Here is a 21,650-nt window from a genome sequence, read left to right as displayed (position 1 = left end):
ATATATATATATATATGTATATACTTACAAGAAGTGGAGTACAGCATTAGGAATAGAGACAGTAGAAATGTAATGGCTCTGTGCGAGTCAGAGGGATAGGGGGTTCACACAGTGTGAGGGATATAAATGATAAACGTCTGAGTATTACTTTGTCTTGTGCACCTGAAACTAATAAAAAAAAATCTGCAAGTTTCAGCACCTGGGACAAGACAGGGAATGTGGTAAATACTTATTAATATATATAAAATTATAGTTGGCATTCATTATTGTTCAGCTTCAGGTGTACACTGCAGTGATCAGGCATCTACATCATCCCTGAGGTGGTCTCCCTAATGGGACACGTGTCCATTGGATACCCTACAAAATCTTTACAACATTATTGATTACGTTCCTCAAATTAATTTTCAAAACCCCGTGGCCATCTTGTGGTTACCAACTGTTTTCTAATCCCCTCACCTTCCCCCTTATCCCCAACCCCCCCGTCCATCTAGCAACCCTCAGTTTTTCCTCTATGTCTCCAAAACTGTTTCTGATTAGTTCATTCACTTATTCTTTTCTTTACATTCCGCATATAAGTGAGATCATATGGTATTTGTCTTTCTCTGTCTGATTTATTTCACTTAACATAATGTTCTCTAGGTCCATCCATGTTGTTGCAAATGGTAAGATTTCTTTCTTTATGGCTGAGTAATACTCCATTGTATAAATGTACCACAGTTTCTTAATACAGTCATCTACTGATGGGCATTTCGGTTGTTTCCATGTCTTGGCTATTGTGTGTAGTGCTGCAATAAACATAGGAGTGCACAAAGATTTTTGAATTGGAGTTTTGGATTTCTCCGGATAGATACCTAGGAGTGGAATTGCTGGATCATAAGGTAGTTCCATTTTCAGATTTTTGAGATACCTCCATACTGTTTTCCATAGTGGCTGCACCAATCTGCAATCCCACCAATAGTGCACAAGCGTTCCCTTTTCTCCACATCCTCGCCAGCACTTGTTGTTTGTTGATTTATTGATGATAGCCATTTTGATTGGGGTGAGGTGGCATCTCATTGTGGTTTTTATTTGCATTTGTCTGATGGTTAGTGAGGTTGAGCATTTTTTCATATGTCTGTTTGCCATCTGTATGTCTTCTTTAGAAAAATGTCTCTTCATGTCCTCTGCCCATTTTTAAATTGGGTTGTTTGTTTTTTTGGAGTTGAGTTGAGTGAGTTTTTTATAAATTTGTGATATTAAGCCCTTATCAGATATATCATTGGCAAATATCATTTCCCATTCAGTAGGGTCCCTTTTTGTTTTATTGATGGTTTCCTTTGCTGTGAAAAAACTTTTTAGTTTGATGTAATCCCACATGTTTATTTTTTCTGTTACTTCCCTCGCGCGAGGGGATATATCAGTGAAAATCTTACTCCGGGTAATGTCTGTGAAGTGTCTTCCTATGTTTTCTTCTAGGTATTTTATGGTTTCAATTCAATGTAATTTAGTTATTTTTAATGAGAAGCTAAGCTCTTAATCTTAATTCTTGCCTTAAGGGAGAGTTGCACTATTCTATACCACAGAGCATAGAAGAGGCAACTTTGCCCAGAGATTCCTCCCTGTTTATCTTTCAGCATTTCAATTTTTTAAAAGAAATTTTATTGGGGAATATTAGGGAACAGTGCGTTTTTCCAAGGCCTATCAGCTCCAAGTTGTTGTCCTTCAATCCAGTTGTGGAGGGCACAGCTCACTGGCTCATGTGGGAATCGAATCGGCAACTCTGTTGTTCAGAGCTCACGCTCTAACCAACTGAGCCATCTGGTCGCCCCAGCATTTCAATTTTGTATTCACTCTTTCACTGAGTACCTACTAGGTGCTAGGCTGCAGTAAGGGTCAAAGACGATATCCAGGTTCTGCCTTTGAGTATCTCTCCCCACCTGTAGTGTCCAAAAGTGTGAGGGGTTGTTAAATCTCAGGTTGGGAGACATTTGGGAAAGCCTGTGGTTGAGCAAGTCTCTGATGTATGAGTATTTGACATGGATGGTATTTCCGTGGGCTGACTTGCTGCACTTGTAAGTGGAGTTATTTATTATTTATCTACATTGATAGTGAAGGGTACTTTATTAATTACCATAATGCTCAGCTAGCTGCTCTAACAAATAGACTGAAAAATATTTATCGCGTAAAACACAACAGCAGTTCACTTCTTGCTGAAGAATAGTTTTTGGTAGGTAAACAAGTTGGTGAAGTGGCTTTTTCTATGTGGCTTTTCAGGGACCAGAGGTATTGGGGTTTCAGCCAACTTGAACTATGATTTCCAAGGTGACCCTGAGAATTTTCATTTCCGTTACTAAAACGGGAAAAGAGTATGGAGAACATGCAGGAGCATGCATAGGAGGTTTCTATGGGACAGGCCTGTAAGTAGTACACATCAGTCTGTTCACATTCCTCTGGCTGGAATTCAGTGTCATGGCCATGTCTAATTGCAAGGGAGGCTAGGAAATATGGTCTAGCTGTGTGTTCAGAAAGAAGAGGAGAACATGGATTTTGGTTGGCAGGTAGTAGTCTTTGTCATAGGGGCCTATCAAAAATGATAAATTTGGTGTGGCATATTCATGCTATCTTAATGTATTAAAGTTACAGATTTACACGTTGTTTCCCCAAGTAGGCTCTGAGATCTGCAAGTTTCAGCACCTCGGACAAGACAGGGAAAGTGGTAAATACTTATTAAATGGTTTTGAATGAATGAATAAATGAATAGTGAGCTGGTGAGACAGTAGCTGACTAACAGATTTGGTTGCTTCTTTAAAAAATTTTTTTTTTTAAATTAAAAGTGATATCTGGCTAATATGAGTTAGAGAATGCAGTGTGAAGACAGTGTGAGTTTTCCTTTAAATGTGAAATACTCTCTTCATCTGTCCTTGAATTCCAAGCAATTTGATTTGTTTTTAGACACTATATATGAATTTGATTTCTCTTTGGGGAATTCAGTCCTTTTCAGAATTTAAGTATACGTCCTTATGAAATTAATACATTGGACTAAAGGAAAGAGAAATTATAAAACTAAATACATGAACTAGTGATACAGTTTCATAGTAAAAATATCTTTCAATAAAAATTTTGTTATGAAGGATTTCACTCAGGTAGTTACGGGACTCGTCTCTGATCCTCTGAAGTTAGGTGAAATGATGGCATTCTACCTGAGGACCACCTTTCTAAAAAGTTGCTTTTGAAATGAGTGCTGTATCATGCTGGTCTTACATACGTATCTTGAGGTTCCTCCTGGAATGTCACATGTCTGTGTTGTCAATTTAGAGGAAGATGCTTGCCTTCTTGTTTGTAACAGCCGGTAGATGTGCCTTCAGTTCACCTATAAACTGTATCGTGTAATTTAGGCATAAGTTAACTATATTTAATGACAGCATTCAAATTTACTTGGATTGTGTAGAACCCACTTCTATCTCCTCTGACTCTCAAGCCGGTAGTATGATCACGGTTCTAAAGTATGTGTTAGAAGTCAGGTAGCCAAACTGAAGTTGTACAAATGGAGGGTCCTACCTCTGGTTGACGCTCACACCATTTCTATAGCCAGAGGGCCGAAGCATGCTCATGGCTTGCCAAGCATGGTAACTTTTCTTTCTTCTCCATTGATAGGCCTCCCTTGCTTCTGGGTTCATGTAGCACCCATTTATTTTCTTTAAAAAATTTTTTATTTATGTATTTATTTTCAGTTATACTTGATATTCAGTATTATTTTATATTAGTTTCAGGTGAACAGCATAGTGATTAGATATTTATATAATTTATGGAGTGATCCCCCTGATTAATCTAGTACCCACCTGGCACTATATGTAGTTGTAGCAACATTACTGACTATATTCTCTGTGCTGTGCTCTACCTCCCCATGACTTTTTGTAATTACCAATTTGTATTTCTTAATCCCTTTACCTTTTTCACCCAGCTCCCCAACTCCCCACCCCTTTGTCAATGATCAGTTTGTTCTCTGGATCTATGAGGCTATTTCTATTTTGTTTGTTTGTTTATTTTGTTCTTTTGATCCCACATATAAGTGAGATCTATTGGTATTTGTTTTTCTCAGTCTGACTTATTTCACTTAGCATAATACCCTCTAGGTCCATCCATGTTGTCACAAATGGTAAGATTTCATTCCTTTTTGTGGCAGAGAAATGTTCTATTACATATATGTACAACATCTTCTTTATCTAGTCGTTTATTGATGGGCATTTAGGTTGCTTCCGTATCTTGGCTATTGTAAATAATGCTGCAATGAACATAGGGATGAATGTATCTTTTTTGAATTAATGTTTTGGATTTCTTCAGATAAATACCCAGATGTGGGATTGCTGAGTCATAAGATAGTTCTATTTTTCCCTTTTTGAGGAACCTCCAAACCGTTTTCCATAGTGGCGGCACCAATTTACAATCCCACCAACAGAGCACAAAGATTCTCTTCTCTCCACATCCTCCAATAATCGTTGTTTGTTGATTTGTTGATGATAGACATTCTGACAGGAGTGAGATGGTATCTCATTGTGATTTTAATTTGTATTTCTCTGATGATCAGTGATGTTGAGCATCTTTTCATATGTCTATTGGTCATCTGTATGTCTTCTTTGGAGAAATGTCTGTTCAGGTCCTCTGCCCATTCTTTAAATGGATCTTTAGTTTTTTATGGTGTTGAGTTTTTTATAAATTTTGGATGTTAACCCTTTATCAGATGTATCATTGACAAATATCTTCTCTCATTCAGTAGTCTGTCTTTTCATTTTGTTGGTGGTTTCCTTTGATGTGCAAAAACTTTTTAGTTTGATGTAGTCCCATTTGTTTATTTTTTCTTTTCTTTTCTTTTTTTTTGCCTGAGTAGATAAATCAGAAAAAAAAAAATTACTAGCAGCAATATCAGAGAGTTTACTCCCTATGTTTTTTTCTAGGAGTTTTATGGTTTGGGGTCATCTATTTAAATTGTTAAACCATTTTGGATTTATTCTTGTATATGGTGTAAGAAGGTGGTCCAGTTTTGTTTTTGTTTTGCGTGTATCTGTCCAATTTTCCCAACACCATTTATTGAATGGACTGTCTTTACCCCATTGTATATTCTTGCCTTCTTGTGATAGATTAATTGACCATATAGGTGTGGGTTTATTTCTGGGCTCTTTATTCTGTTCCATTGATCTATATGTCTGTTTTTATGCCAGTATAATGCTGTTTTGATTACTAAATCCTTGAAGTATAGTATAGTTTGATATCAGGTAGCATGATAGCTCCAATTTTATTCTTCTTTCTCAAGATTGCTGTGGCTATTTGGGGTCTTTTGTGGTTCCATACTATGTCTAAGATATTTGTTCTAGTTCTGTGAAAAATGCCATTAATATTTTGATAGGGATGCATTGAATCTGTAGATTACTTGGGTAGTATGGACATTTTAATGATGTTAATTCTTCCTATCTATGAGCATGGTATATGCTTCTATTTATTTGTATTTTCTTCAATTTCTTTCTTCAGTGTCTTATAGTTCTCCAAGTACAGGTCTTTTACCTCCTTGGTTAAGTTTATTCCTAAGTATTTTATTTTATTTTTTGATGAAATTTTAAATGGGATTATTTCTTAATTTCTGTTTCTGACAGTTCATTATCGGTGTATAAAAATGCAACTGACTTCTGAATATTAATTTTGTATCCTGCTACTTTTCTGAATTCATTTATCAGTTCTAATAGGTTTTTGGTGGAATCTTTAGGGTTCTCTGTATATAGTGTCATGTCATCTGTAAATAAAGATAGTTTTACTTCTTTCTTTCCAATTTGGATGCCTTTATTTTTCTTGTCTGATTGTTGTGGCTAGGACTTCCAATACTATGTTGAATAAAAGTGGTGAAAGTGGGCATGCTGGTCTTGTTCCTGATCTTAAGTAGCATACTTTTAGCTTTTCTCCGTTGATTATGATGTTAGCTGTGCGTTTGTCGTATATGGCTTTTATTATGTTGAGGTATGTTTCCTCTATTCCCACTTTGCTGAGAGTTTTTATAAATGGATGGTGGATTTTGTCAAGTGCTTCTTCTGCATCTATTGATATGATTATATGATTTTTATCTTTTATTTTATTTATGTGGCGTATCACATTAATTGATTTGCAGGTATTTAACCAACTTTGTGTCCCAGGATTAAATTCCACTTGATCAAGGTGTATGATCTTTCTAATGAATTGCTGAATTCAGTTTGCTAATATTTTGTTGAAGATTTTTGCATCTATTTATCAGGGATATCAGCCTATAATTTTTTTTGTGTGTACTGTCTTTCTGTTTTTGGAATCAGAGTAATGGTGGCCTCTTAAAATGAGCTTGGGAGCTTTCCCTCCTCTTTAATTTTTTGGAACAGTTTGAGAAGGATAGGTGTTAATTCTTCTTTGAATGTTTGGTAAAATTCACCTGTGAAGTAGTCTGATCCAGGATTTTTATTTGTTAGGAGTTTTTTAAATTTTGTCAGTAGCAATTGGTGAGTTCATGTTTTCTATTTCTTCTTGATTCAGTCTTGGAAGATTGTATGTTTCTAGGAATTTATCTATTTCTTCCAGATTATCCAATTTGGTGGTATATAATTGTTCATAATATAGTCACATAATATTTTCTATTTGTGTGGTGTCAACTGTCACTTCTCTTTCAGTTCTGATTTTATTTATTTGAGTCCTCTCTCTTTTTTTCTTGATGAGTCCAGTTAAAGGTTTATCAATTTTATTTATCTTTTCAAAGAACCAGCTCTTGATTTCATTGATAGTTCGTATTTTTTTTTAGACTATTTCATTTATTTCCACTCTGATCTTAATTATGTCCTTCCTTCTACTCACTTTGGGCTTTGTTTGTTGTTCTTTTTCTAGTTTCTTTAAGTGCAAGTTTGGATTGTTTGAGATATTTCTTGTTTCTTGAGATAGGCTTGTATTACTATGAATTTCCTTCTTAGGACTGCTTTTGGGTCGTTGTGTTTTCATTTTCATTTGTCTCTGGCTATCTTTTTTTTTTGCACTTGTTTTTTTATTGTTTTCTAATTTTTTAATTACAGTGACATTCAGTATTATTTTATATTAGTCTCAGGTGTACAGCATAGTGGTTAGACATTTATATAACTTACTAAGTGATCCCCCTGATAAGTCTCATACCCATCTGGCAGCATACATAGTTATTACAATATTGTTGACTATATTCCCTTTGCTTTACTTTACATCCCATGACTATTTTATAACTACCAATTTGTATTCTTTTTTGTTTGTTTGTTTGTTTTTTATTATTAGTTTCAGGAGTACAAAACAATGTAATAGTTAGAATTTACACCCCTCACAAAGTGATAACCCCCCTCCCCTGATCTACTACCCCTCTGACATCGTATATAGCTGTTACAGTTCCACTGACTCTATTCCTTATGCTGTGCTCCACATCCTATGACTATACATATATTACATTATAGTGGACATTGCATCGAGGAAATAATCAAAAGATACCCTGAACATGAAAACAACTGAAATGCCAATCGGTAGGCAAAAAAAGAAAAATGATACCCAGACTGGATTAACAAACTGTGGTACATTTATACAATGGAGTATTACACAGCCATAAAGAAGAAAGAAATCTTACCATTTGCAACAATATGGACGGACCTAGACAACATTATGCCAAGTGAAATAAGTCAAACAGAGAAAGACAAATACCATATGATCTCACTTATATGTGGAATCTAAAGAATAGAATAAATGAACAAACTAATCAGAAACAGTCTCAGAGACATAGAGGAAAAACTGAGGGTTGCTAGAAGGGACGTGGGTGGGGATGAGGGAGAAGGTGAGGCAATTAGAAAGCACAATTGGTAACCACAATATTGCCATGGGGATATGAAAGACAGTTTGGGGAATATAATCAATAATGTTGTAAAGATTTTGTAAGGTATCTGATGGACACTTGTCTTATTAGGGAGACCACCTCAGGGATGATGTAGATGCCTGATCACTCGATGCATCATCCATTTCTTAAAACACCCAAGTCGAGGCAAATCTCTGGTTCTAAATATTTATCTTCACTGTGCTAAATGGCACTTTGTTTTACTTGTCCTAAGCTTACCTTGTTCAAGTTCCAGGTGGTTCTTCTTCCTTCTAATATTTTAAGACCTTGTGACTAGATCTGTGCTCAGCTTTTTAATTTTGTTAGTGATTTTATAGACTAATGGTCTCAGCCTTGGTGGTACAATAGAGTACCCCAGACAATTTAACTCCAAATCTTGAGGTGGAACCTGGGCTCAATATTTTAATCTTTTTAGGTGATTCCAATGTGCATCCAAGGTTGGGAACCACTCTATGTCTCCATTGTCCTCACTTTTCCCAGGTACTGAATCCTAGTATTTTAAGTCTGGCTTCCCATGACCATCTCCTCCCCCCCCTACAGAGCAGCTCATGTATGCTGCTGTTTCTCGTTCTCCAGAACTACTTCTCCTAGTTCTGTTCTTTGGAATGTGGTGATCATAACTTTCTGATTGTCAAATGAAGATGCATCTGGTTTTACGTAAGAGTAATCTATATTTGGCTAGGCCAGCCTACTAGAGGTGGAGTTATGGGAAATTTAAAAAATGTGCCTCTTAAGCTTTCCTCCCTAATTATTATGGAATCTCCAGTCCCCTTAAAGCCTGGCCCCCTTGATGTTAGACTTAGAGGAGTGTCAAGGGTGTTTATGAACACTTCTTCAAGCTTCTACATGGTGTGACCATCTCAGTTGATGCTTGCTGTTGGGACTTCCTTTTTCCCAAGTTGTGTGAAGGTAGTCGCGCTGCTCCCAAAGCTGATTATGTGCTAATCCCTGTGCTTGGGGCTGAAGATACAGTGGTGAACAAGATAGCCACTTTTCCTGTTCCCATGGACAGCATAACCTAACAGGCAACACTTACTGTCTATGTAACATGAACTTACTCATTAATAATGCTGTAATATGGAGAAAAATTTTGAGCAGTTTCCTATAGACTATCAATGTACTTGGAACATTTTATAAAATTCTCAGGTTCACCCATATGTCTCACATCTGCTGAATCCCTCTCTAACCCTCAGATCTTATCCAGATCCGAAGGCTTCAGCAGTCTGAGCTGGGGATCTATGATTGAAAGAGCTGTCTTAGGCTTTAACCTTAGACCCAGTCCATTTTGGGCATCAGAAATCTGTTCCATCTTCTTTGGAGAGACAGGAATAAGAAAGGGATTATCATCTTGGTTACACCCAGGAGGAGGGGAAAGGCCAGACGCAGAAGATGTTTGTGGGTGGCAGAGGAGGGTGAAGGACATGGAGGGAACCCACTAAGCACACCGAGGAGAGGAGTCAATCAACCTCATTAAAGTGTGTGTGTGTGTGTGTGTGTGGTGTAAAGAGGGGTTGGAGGAGGATAACATTTGCTCACCATTGTATCATCATGCTTTTTCATGGCAATGTATAATTAACTAGCTAACAGAACAGTTTTGACCAATTATGTTGTAGATTGTCTACTTCATCATGACATAGATGGAGGGGCATTTATACCTTCATCTCATCAGCCACACGGCAAACCACAGTGCTATTTGTTAAAAGGCTTTTTTAAAGGGGTGAGGGATGTTAAGAATGTATAATCAGGAAGGGAATTATCAAGTAGTCTCAGTTGTCCTTCTTCCTTTTGCACAGTATAGCCTAGTGGTTAAAAGTGTGGACTATGAGTATGCCACATACTAGCTGGTGACTTTGGGGACATCTGCAGGGCCCTTTAAAGTTTTCAAAATACTTTCACTTTTATTTTATCAGGATGTCAGCATGGGCTGTTTGTACTTTGCTGTAAGTTAGCTTCTCAGTTAAGACAGCTCACAGCTAAATGAAGGAATGGGTATTGAAGAACCTGATGGTGGATGGGAAAGTGCAGGCATAGAATATGGGGGAACCAAAGCTGGGGAGGGGTCTTGGCCAAGGTCAGGGAAGAGTCAGTGAGGAGGCACGTGCTGAGAGAACTCTAAAAACAAGCTCTACCGACTTTTTCATTTAGATTTGGGCGTTTCCTGCCTTAGTTTCTATTCTTTTCTTTTCTCTGGAAGTCTTTGATCCTGCTCCTTCCTCAGGATCTATAGTGCAACCTAAGGTACCTGCAGCCCAAATGGGTGGTGGAGGTTGCATCCAACTGGAAGGGACAGAGTTCATCCCTACAAGAGCCAAAATTGGACCTAAAGGCCAAAAAAGTGTGTGGTGGTCCCAGATCAGTAAACAAATAAATTTACTTGTTGTAATGGGGGATAGATAGCTGGTGCTTCTCCTATATAGTCTAGGAAAGCTTCAAGGAGGAAGTGAATGGTAAGCAGGCAGGTGGGGGGAGAGAAAGGGAAGTCTGGGGACTTGGAGAGAGTGGCTGAAATGAAGCAGAGAAGTCAGGCTGGGCTGAGACAGATGGAGGGGGCAGGCACTGGCTAATGGGATTTGATAACGGTCCTTCGCATTTCCATAGCTCATGTACTTCCCAGGAATTTGATCTTTTCTCTTACTATGTCATCACACTCATCCTATGAGGAAAAGATACAGTAATGACACCCTCTCCACCAATCATGGAAAGAATAACTAAGCACAGAGAAAAAGTATTTTTCCCCAAATGATGGCAATGCTAGGTCTAGGCACCAAGGCACAGTGAATCTGAGCTCACTCCTGGCTCTGTATGGGGCTTGCCATGTGGCACAGTGCTGATGGCTAGTCCTAGGAGGGCTGTAGACTGGGAAAGAGAACAATGTGGTTAAATGGACTTCCATATTTCTCAGGTGGCCTTCTGTAGAGCCTGCCCTTGTGCTAAAGTGTTCTCAAATCACCATCTGGCATTGATTTTCTTATTCTCAGCCTGATAAACACTGTCCGCTGTGGTCTTGGACCATTCAGACAGGCTGTAGGTGCCTCCAAACAGCACGCCAAGAACAGAACACAGCCCTCCTTCCCTTCGTTTTCTCCTTACCCTCAAAATGTACAGTCCTCTTCCCCCCTTTTCAAATGCCCCTATGGCTCCACTATGCTTCAAGGTCTCCACAAATCGAGTAGATAAAAATATTCAGAACACTTTAGTTTCCTGAGAAGGGGAATAGGAAAGAAGGCTGGAAGAAGGTTGGAGAATATATGTAGCACCTTTCTGTTCATGGTAAAGATTTTATACTCAGGCAGCGGGGAACTATTGGAGGGCTTTGAGTGGGAGGGTGGAGTAGTTTGATGTATAATTTAAAAAGATCTCTCTGAGGGTGGAGTAGGAGAATGGATTGGGAGCAGATGTGGATGTTGGCAGGTGCTGCTGCCAAGGTGGGGCTGCCCTCTTTCCATGCCTAGTGGGAGACTTCTGTTCATTTTCATCTGGTTACACTTTGACTAGGTGAGGAGGGCTCTTCCTTCCCCCAACCCTAATGCTCTAGGAGGCTTATGAGGGTCTGGACAACTGAAAGGAGCTAGTCACATATGGGGAGGTCAGTTGGGGTGGGCATTTGGGGATATGGGCAAGGGCTTAGGCATAGAAAGAGGTTCTTTGACTGGACAATCAATGGGCTGCCACCGGTGGGTTATGTTTACTCAGTGAGACCAGAATAAATGCTGCTCTTTGAGCCCCACTCTCTCTGGCTCTGCTGATCAATGAAGTCCACTGGATGAAGCTCAGAGACTTTCCGCTGATGACTTCACATGTGTCTGTGTGGCCCCATGCCTGTACCACCTTGGCTTGTGGAACTTCAGTCGTGTCTGGGGTGGGAGGAAATTAGCTTTGCCAGTAGTATCTGAATATTCCTATCTTACAGCTCGATGGGCAGCTCTTTGAAAGAGGAATGTGCTACTTTTGATTTTCTGGGCCTTTAATGACCAAAATAACTGGCCCATGGCTAGATGAAGAATGTTCCAGCCACAGGCAAGAATATACACAAGATCCTGGGCTGGGAGGGAGTATGGCTCCTTAAAGAGACTGCAAGCAGAACAGCATGGCTGGAGCTCGGAGATCTCGCAGGACATGGGGAGAGATGAGGGGAGATGGACGCAGGCCAGACTATGCCGGGTCGCAAGGCCTGAGAGCGGTGGCAAGCACCAGAAGTCTCCACACACGAAGGTGTCCTGGCCAGATCCACATTTTGAAAGAACCCCCTGGCTACCTTGTGGGGAACAATGAAGGGGAATAAAGGCGGAAGCGTTGGGGGGCGGGGTGAGGGGTTGTTAGGAGGCTATTAGAGTAATCCAGGTGAGTGAGGATGGTAGCTTGGAGTAGGATGGTAGTCATGGAGGTGGTGAAAAACAGAGGAATTCGGGAGACATATCAGGGGTAAAATTCTTGGGACTGGTGACAAATTGGATATGGGGTGAGGGAAGAAGGCTATCAAGGCTGCCTGTAGATTTCTGGTTTGTGTGTGGGCTGACAGTATGGTGGCAGCATTTGTAGTGACAGGGGATACTGAAAAAGAAGCATGTTGTAGAGAAGATCCTAAGTTTGGTTTTGGACATGCTGGTTTCGAGGGGGCTCTCAAGCATCCAGCTGGCAATGCCTATAGGCAGGGGAATGTGTGATCTGGGGCCTGAGAAGAGTAGAGTTAAAGGAAAAATTTGGAGAGCCATGAGCACATAGGTAATAATGAAGGCCACAGCAGTGGATGAGAGTGTCCAGGGAAAGAATTAGAGGGTAGAGAAGAGGCCCCAGGTCCAAGCCTTGTGAACATCAATCTGATTGATCCAGAGATGGGTAAGCCATGTCCCCACCTGATGACACCCATAGCCTAGGAGGGTAGTTAAGACATGAACACCTGGATCTGTTGTTCAAGGTAGCGTGTGTCAAAAACCATGTGGATGGTCAATGAAGGGAAGACGATTCCATTTCTCCAAATGGGTAACATGTTCCATAGGCTGTGTATGGTGCCCTTTACTTCTGATCAACCTCAATTTACCTCGTCTCAGCCTCTGAAAGGATTCCCTTGGAGTATGTTTATCTGTCTCACCCTTCCTGATGGCCAGCCTTCACTCACATACCCACTCAGCTTTTTCTCATGGTGTAAGCCAACTCTCTTGGGTCTCTCCATGTCTGTGTCATTCGTGCTTGGTATGTCTTTCTGAAGCTGAATGACTGAACCATAGGCTGGTTTTGGGGAGAAGGTGGGTATGAAAGCAGGGCTGCAGGCAGCCGTGATCCATGTGTCAGAAGCAAGCAGAGGGAGCAGCCTCTGCTTGAGGCAAGTAGGGAGGCAAGTAGGGTCTTAGAGGCCAGCCTCAACCCCCAGGTGGCACCGTTAGTGGATGGTGGCTCCTGGATAGTGGTTTGACTACAGCCTAGGCTGACTCTGAATCTGAGCTACCCCGAGTCACGGCTGTGAATGTGAATATAGTAGTCAAGGAAGGGCAGGCTTGATAAGCATCACCTTTATCGTCTGCCCAATTACACATCAGGATGGTCTTGGGCTTTGAGCCACGTATCTGGAGGTTTCCAGGCCTTTCCTGGGGTATGGAGTCCTCAGTTCTGCCCTGGGCTAATTGGTGGGCAAGCATACAGAAAGGCATGAGGGAGAGGGATGGGGCAAGACCAGAGACCAAGGAAGGAGCCCCTGCCTTGAAGTCCTGAGCTGGAGGCCCCCCGCTGTACCACGAGTGTGCATGCCCACTCCTGCCCTCTGTGTTCTGTCTCCATGGAGTGCCTTCCAGAAGCCACCCACCCTTCAAGACCAGCCTTCAGGCTGAATTCCTCTGGAAGCCTACCTTGACCTAGCCTTTCTGGTCTCCCAGAATATGGATTGGAGCCCATATATAGAACTAAATGATGAAAGCTATACTCTGCTGGCCATAATTGTGTTTTCTGCATGTCGGCACTATCTTCATAAAAAAGATTCTGTCTCTCAAGGGCAGGGGCCAGATGTCTAGGCTTACTGAAACTGCCCAGGAGAGCTGGGCACATAGGGGCTGCTCCACAACCTGGTAACTGCCCGGAAACTCTGTTTCAAGAGACCTGGAAGAGCTGCTGTTCATTAATTAATCAATTAACTCATGAATTCAACAGGGGCTAAGGGCCAAGCTGGATGGATAAGGTGTGATTTCTGCTCACACAGAGCTTAAAATGAAAATAATAAGGATAGCTGTGATACCATGTTTTATTGCATGTCCATAAGCTAACGACTACTTTGCATCACAGCTCTAGTTCTTATTCTCACTGCAATCCTGCGAGTTTGGGATTCTTCCTCATTTTACAATGGGAGAAACAGGCCCAGGGAGCTCTCAGAGCTAGCAAGAAGTGAGGGTTAAGCCCAGGAGACAGAGCTGAGGTTTAAGCTCAGGTGCACTGGCTATGCTGCTCTGCTTGAAAGTGTTTCTCAGAGGTGGGAAGAGGTTGAGTCTGATCAGCTGTAAGACCTTGGCAACTGGTGGCCCGTCGGGGCTTTGCTCCAGAGCAGAATTGGGGGCTTTCATCTTTCAGTCCCTTCAAATTCTAACAGGCTGCAACTCCATCGCCACCTGGGTTCCTTTCCCTTCAGGTGATGCCGGAAGCTTTTTGAGATAGCACTGCAGGCCTGCTTCCGGTTGTTAGAAAGGCTGCTCTGGGGAGGGCTGAGAAGGGGCCCTGGAGCTCTGAGGCCTTGGTGGAGGCAACAGGTGAGTGGAGACCCTGCAGGGCATTGGGGGCTGCCCTTTTGTCAGAGGACACTCCTGTCTTCAGTGGGCCCACCCTTGGTCTGTCCTCGCTCTTTCCTTGAGGGGCGATGCTGGCTGGTCTGGCTGCCCCAGGGGAGGCCGTAAAACCTAAGCCTTTGGTATTAATTCAAGGCGTCTTTCCAGGCAGGCTCCACCCATTCTGGCTCACCTGACACTACCCCTCTCCTCTTGTCTGGGAATTGTAAGAGATTATGACAGCCATCATCCAAAGGAGCTCCTGCTGGTGGCTCCAGAACCGCGCGCGTGTTTGTGTGTGTGTGTGTGTGTGTGTGTGTGTAGTGGGGCAAGACCTCACCCTGGTTCCTTCTCCACATTCCCTTCCCTGTGACCAGTGTGACCCTGGCTAACTAAGGCTGTGAGAGACGTAATCATTTTCTTAGGGCCACCCCGGCGCGCCTCCCCCTGCCTCCTTTCTCTGCATCTCGAGTTTCTCATCACCTGACGCAACTTTGCCTCCTTTGCCCCACAGATATCCCCCTGATCCCTGGCTCCCCTCGCAGGCTGAGCCCTCGGGCAGTGTCCAAAGGCGGCGAGGGCCCCAAACATGGACAGCAGTACCTCAAGGAGCTGGGTCCCCGAGCCCCAGATCTTCAGGGCAGTTCCCACCGAGATTCTGGCCAGTCCTGTGGTGGAGGGCGTGCCCACAGCAGCTCTGTGAGTACCTGGATCGGGCTTCTGGCTGGCCCACCCTGTTGGGGGCCCCAAAGGAACCTGTTAACTGGGAACCATCCACTTGGGGGGCAGGTGTTGTGTTTGTGTGTGTGTGAGAGAATGAGAGAGAGAGAGAGAGAGAGAGAGAGAGAGAGAGACCCCCAGGGTTTTTGTTAGGGCTTTTTCCTCTCCTCTTTCTCCAAGTCAATGACAGCACAATGTCCCAGCCATACTAGAGTCTTCTGGTCAGAGGAGGCCAGGGAAGTGGAGGTGTGAGGCCAAGTGACCTCACCGGCTGGTCTGCAGGCTCCCTGGCTCCCCTCCCGCAGGCCTGGGGAAGCAGACCTCTGCTTGGCAGCTGTAAAGGCTCTCCCTTGTGCCTGGTGCTTCATCTGGTTGCCCAGGTGACCTCTCAGGTGGCTGCTGAGCCAGCTGGGTATCAAACCAGTAATAAACAGGGAAACACCCAAGGGGAGGCAGGTTCGTCCTCTGCTCTGTCTTGTTCTTTCTCCTCCTTTTCTCTCAGCCTCCCATCGCTGGGGGTGCACAAGGGCAGGAGTCAGTCCCCCTGCTGCCATCTCTGGCAGAGTCCTCACCAGTAGCTGGAGCGGAGGAGGAAGAGGAAGATGTGGGCCTGTGAGGAGCACAGTGTATACTGATTCCCTGTGGGGTGGGAGTGGGGGGCTGGGCTGGGGGCGAGACATTGGTCTTTGTTCCGATGGATCCAGAGAACCTGCCAGTGAGTACTCTGTGTGTGTCCACACGTGTGTGTCTGCAGGCAGGTCTGCCGACCTGCAAGGCGGTGGGCATGTGTGTGTGTCAGAGTGTACACGGTGAGGCGTGTGTGCACAGACGTGTGCAGGAGGGCTGGTGCAGAGCGGCTGAGTGTATGTGAGTGTGTGCAAGGGCGGGAGTGGGCCTGTGGCTCTGTGTGTGGAGGAGGTGCTGTGGGCATGCAGGGGTCTGCTGCTGCGTGGGCAGTGTGTGCATGTGAGGGTATGTGTGCGCGTGGGTGCCAGAGCAGGTGTGATGGCACCGATGTCTGTGCCGTGGACAGGTGGGGGAGGGCTGTGAGGGTGGATTTAGGCCACTCCGTCCCTTCACGGGGGCAGTTGGGGCCTTTGGGCCTGAGGGATTTGCCTCCTAGTACACCTTTCGGGGCCCAGAGCCAGGTCAGCCTCCTCTGTCTCTTGCTCCTTCCTCACCTGACCTCACCATTCCTGTCCTGTTCTCTCTGGCCAGATCGTCAACAACTACATGGATGCCCACGAGCCAGTGTTCTCGGAGGCCTGTCTGAGCCGCATGCATTTCCGTGACAACCAGAGGAAAGTCGACTACGTGCTTGCCTACCACTACCGGAAACGGGGGGCGCATCCTGTCCACGGCTTCCCTGGCCACTCGCTGGCCATCGTCTCCAACGGGGAGACGGGCAAGGAGCCCCATGCGGGGGGCCATGGTGACATTGAGCTCGGCCCACTCGATGCCCTGGGGGAGGAGAGGAAGGAGCAGCGGGAGGAGTTTGAGCATAACCTGCTGGAGGCCGGGCTGGAGCTTGAGAAGGACTTGGAGGTGAGGTTGGGCAGGTGTCGCAGGGTCGTGGGATGGCATCGCCCTGTAGGGCTGGGCTCCGGTCATCGGTGTCCCCTGCAGCAGCCTTGGCTTTCTTCTTGCAGGTGACTTCTATTTTTCTGGTGGGCAAACCAGATTTTCTTTCCCAAGGACTAGAGGAAGAGTCTTGGTGTGGCTAGTGCCGCTGCCTAAGGGATCTCAGGCAGTGGGTGGTGTGTGTGCCACTTTGCTGTGTGGGCGTTGGTCTTGTTAGGGACTGAAGGCCAGGCATTTCTTCCTGGTGTGCTCAGGCCCCACCATGTGGCCTTCTCAGGGATGGTTTCCTTCAGATGAAGACCCAGTTTGCCTACTGAACTTTGTATCAAAATTCCCCTGTAGGGGACCTACTTCACTAAGGCGTGTGCTTGTCTGGGACTCCCCTGACGAAGCCGATTATTTGGGAACTGAATCAACTGAGTTGATTATTTGGGAACCAAACATTGGATACATTTTATGAACTTGTGAGCTACACATATTCTCATCTCTGGTCAGTAGCCAGCCAAAGGGAATTCATGGAAATCCATTTATCTATACGTCTATCTATCCATCCATCCATCCATCCATCCATCCATCCATCCATCCATCCATCCATCCATCCATTTATCCATTTATTCATTCACTTACCCATCCATTTCTATATACCACAGTGATCCTTTAAAAACGACCTACCATCAGGCCTTGGAAGATGCTCAATTTCTGTTGTTACCCCTCATTAATTGCTTGTTGTCTCTTGATAGTCTTCTCTAAATGTGTTCCTCATAACTTTGAAACTTCTTTTCTTTTTTCTTTCTTTCTTTAATTAGTTTCAGGTGTACAAAACAATTTAATAGTTAAACATTTATCATTTATATCCCTCACACAGTGATAACCCTTCTCCCCCCATCCACTATCCCTCTGACATCGCATACAGCCATTAAATTTCCACTGTCTCTATTCCTAATGCTGTACTCTGCTTCTTGTAACTATATATATATAATTGTAGTTGACATTCATTATTATTCAGGTTCAGCTTCAGGTGTACAGCGCAGTGATCAGGCATCTACATCATCCCTGAGGTGGTCTCCCTAATGAGACAAGTGTCCATCAGATACCCTACAAAATCTTTATGACATTATTGATTACATTCCCCAACTTGACTTTCGTATTCCCGTGACAATCTTGTGGTTACTGATTGTGCTTTCTAATCTCCTCACCCCCCCTTATCTCCATCCCCTCCCATCTAGCAAACCTCAGTTTTTCCTCTATGTCTCTGAGACTGTTTCTGATTAGTTCATTCATTTATTCTTTTCTTTAGATTCCACATATAAGTGAGATCATATGGTATTTGTCTTTCTCTGTCTGGCTTATTTCACTTAACATAATGTTCTCTAGGTCCATCCATATTGTTGCAAATGGTAAGATTTCTTTCTTCTTTATGGCTGTGTAATACTCCATTGTATAAATGTACCACGTTTTCTTAATCCAGTCATCTACCGATGGGCATTTCGGTTGTTTCCATGTCTTGGCTATTGTGTATAATGCTGCAATAAACATAGGAGTGCATAAATTTTTTTGAATTAGAGTTTTGATTTCTCGGGATAGATACCTAAGAGTGGAATTGTTGGGTCATAAGGTAGTTCCATTTTCAGATTTTTGAGGTGCCTTTATACTGTTTTCCATAGTGGCTGCACTAATCTGCAATCCCACCAACAGTGCACAGGGGTTCCCTTTTCTCTACATCCTCGCCAGCACTTGTTGTTTGTTGATTTATTGATGATAGCCATTTTGACTGGGGTGAGGTGGTATCTCATTGTGGTTTTTATTTGCATTTGTCTGATGGTTGGTGAGGTTGAGCATTTTTTCATATGTCTGTTTGCCATCTGTATGTCTTCTTTAGAAAAATGTCTCTTCATGTCCTCTGCCCATTTTTAAATTGGGTTGTTTGTTTGTTTGGAGTTGAGTTGAGTGAGTTTTTTATAGATTTGTGATATTAACCCCTTATCAGATATATCATTGGCAAACATCTTCTCCTATTCAGTAGGATCTGAAACTTCTTTTCATACTCTTGTTTTCAATGGCCCCTTACAGGTTTGCAAATGGAAATCTGTTTCCCTCATCTTTATAGGTCACCTGTGTTCTTGTTTTTCTTTGTAGCAGGGGAGGGGAGAGTGAACAAAAACAGTTGTATCATTTCATATCTTTTACAAACATTCCTTAAGCTTTGGAGCTTTCTCTAAACCTCAGCTCTATGATGGTGTGTGGGGACAAAAGAAGATTCTTTTTTTTCCTTTAATTTCTTTCTGGGGTTTTGAGGAATACACCTTAAAGAACAGAAAAGTTGTAGAATTTGAAGACTTAATGAAAATGTGTTTGGTCCCACGCCCATTGGTAAGGATTACGGATTATTTTGTTTAGATAGGTTTTGAGTTACTCCAAGCATGCATAATTTGTTGTGTTATTGGATTATTTCCTTTGTAACATTATCAGATTATGTACTTGTCCTGGCCCCTTCCATTTAACTAAGTTGAGTGACCCGATGGTGAGAGTTTCATATAGTACACCACATAGGAGGAAGAATGGTTTTCAGCAGACTGGCCTTTTAGCACCTCCTCACCCACGTTACTTTTTGTGACTTATTACATTTCTCTCTATCCCAAACAAAGACATAAATATACCATGGTAATATTTAAAAAAAATGACCTGCCATCGCCATACTCTCCAAACTCATCTCCTGCCCCTCTCACCCTCCCGCTCCAGCTCCAGCCCACGGGCCTTATATTGGTATATGGTGATCATACTCATTTCAGGGCCTTGGAGGTGGTGGTCATCTTTGCCTCAGGCACCCTTCCCCAGATGTTGTGTACTCACTCCTTCACTTCAGACCCATACTCACATGCTGTCTCCTTCTACACATCTTCCCTGACCATCCTGGCTAGAATGTCCCCACCCACCATTCTAGGCGTTGATCCTGCTTTACTTTGCACTTCATTGCACTTCATTGCACTTAGCCCTGCTACCTGCAACAACATGAGAAATCTATTTGTCCGTTCTCTGTGCCCCACCTGCTTCATGAAGGCAAGGGTCTTGTTTGGTGCACTGCTGTATCCTCAGCACCTAGGACACAGTCTAAACAATAAGTTAGTAGGTGCTTAACAAGTGTTGAATAAATAAATGACCTCCCTGAGTCTCCGGTTCCTCATCTCCAAAACAATAGGTGCCCTGCTGGATTGTAGTTTCATGTACCCTGTCATTCGACGGGGCAATGAAAACATTCAGCGCAATGCCTCGTACATAGAAGGTGCTCAATAAATGCTCATTGCAATTCTTTCAAGAGGTGTCATGCTGAGGGGTGGGGTGCCATTCTTATCAGAAGCCTGTTTTGTAAGATTCAAGTTAATACTGTCCCCAACCTGGAAGGGACCCCCAGAGGTCCCCAGGCAGGATGGCGTGTGGCCTAGCTCAGACCCTTGTGCTGACCTATGCTACTTACCGGACCCTTCAGCCAGGTGCCGCTTTTCTCATTTCCCCCCCATGTTGGGACAGTGTGCTCTTTTAGGGCTACTTGGGGCTCCATTTCTGTGGGAGGGCTGGTTTTCACTTTGTGAAACCCAAAGCTCACTTGATGCCTCTGATAGGTGGTGGGGGGCAGGGGAGTCTGGTGGGCAGGTTTCTCAAGGTAGTAGTGTGTTCTGAGGGCCATACCAGGAGTTCCTGGCACGACCACTGTGGGAGGCTGCAGTTCACAACCTGTTTCGGTGCCAGGGAGCAGAGGCCTGGGCCTTGTTCCCCTGCTTAGTCGGGAGGTGGCATCATACTCAAGATGTGGGCTCTGGAGTCCGAATACTGATGTTCACATCCCAGGTCTGGCATCTACTAGCCTTAGGACCTTGGGCAAGAGACGTAATCCTTTTGAGTCAAAGTTTCCACATCTGTAAAGAGGGAATAATAATACATTCTTCACTGGGTTGTTATGAAGATGAAACAAGACAACTAATAAAGTAGCATCTAGAACAGTAACGAGTAAGTGTTACTGCCATTATTACTATTTAGAGTCGCCAGATTTAGCAGATAAAAAAATCAAGAAGCCTGGTCACATTTGAATTTCAGATCAACAACAAATAATTTTTTGATGTAAGTATGTCCTGTGTAATATTGGGGATATACTTGTACTAAACAATTAGTCATTGTTGATCTGAAATTCAAATGTAACTGTCCTGTCGACTTTTATTATTACTATTACTACTAGAATCACTGCCCATCTTTGCTTCCCTCCATCATGTTTCATTTTGGTTGCTGTTGCATTTTCCTGGCTTTGGCTGGGAATTAGGAGGGCCCAGAGATAGCCCTTGGGACTGACCAGTGTTAGATGGGGCTGTGCAGGGGGTCCTGGATTGTTGTCACTCTTGTGCAACCACCAAAAACGCCTCCCTCCCTTCCCCACCCTTGGCTTCCAGGTCTGCTTAACTCCTTCAAGGGGCTCTTCCAGGTTACTCAGCTTCCCCTATGTTCCCCATGTCAGCAGAGCCTCCCCCACTTGTGTAGCCATCATGGCCTACTGTCTTGTTTTCTTTCTCTCTCCCTGTTTTCTAAAAATATATCACTGTTATTAGCTTTGAGACCTCTAAGGCAAAGAGTTGACTTAATCGCACTTCTCAATCATGGTACATTATTATCACTGGTCTGTGGAAGGACCCTCTCGTTACTTATTTAAATACCCTCTCCTCACTCGTCACTGCTTGCTCACT

At 43.3% G+C, this 21,650-nt stretch overlaps 1 protein-coding gene across 1 annotated transcript in view; it reads left to right on the top strand.

Annotated features, from left to right (window-relative positions):
- Window positions 1-21,650, top strand: part of ANO2 (anoctamin 2) — a 309,723-nt gene that overhangs the window by 6,740 nt on the left and 281,333 nt on the right. Inside the window, exons 2-3 of the mRNA XM_081059630.1 lie at window positions 15,137-15,321; window positions 16,561-16,887. Of these exons, the coding sequence (XP_080915756.1) occupies window positions 15,137-15,321; window positions 16,561-16,887 (512 nt within the window). The remainder of the gene's footprint in view (window positions 1-15,136; window positions 15,322-16,560; window positions 16,888-21,650) is intronic.

This window comes from Rhinolophus hipposideros, assembly GCF_964194185.1.
Source record: "Rhinolophus hipposideros genome assembly, chromosome: 9".
Classification (NCBI taxonomy): Eukaryota; Metazoa; Chordata; class Mammalia; order Chiroptera; family Rhinolophidae; genus Rhinolophus; species Rhinolophus hipposideros.
Note: the sequence above shows the minus strand (reverse complement) of the source record. Positions and strands in the feature narration are given on the sequence as shown.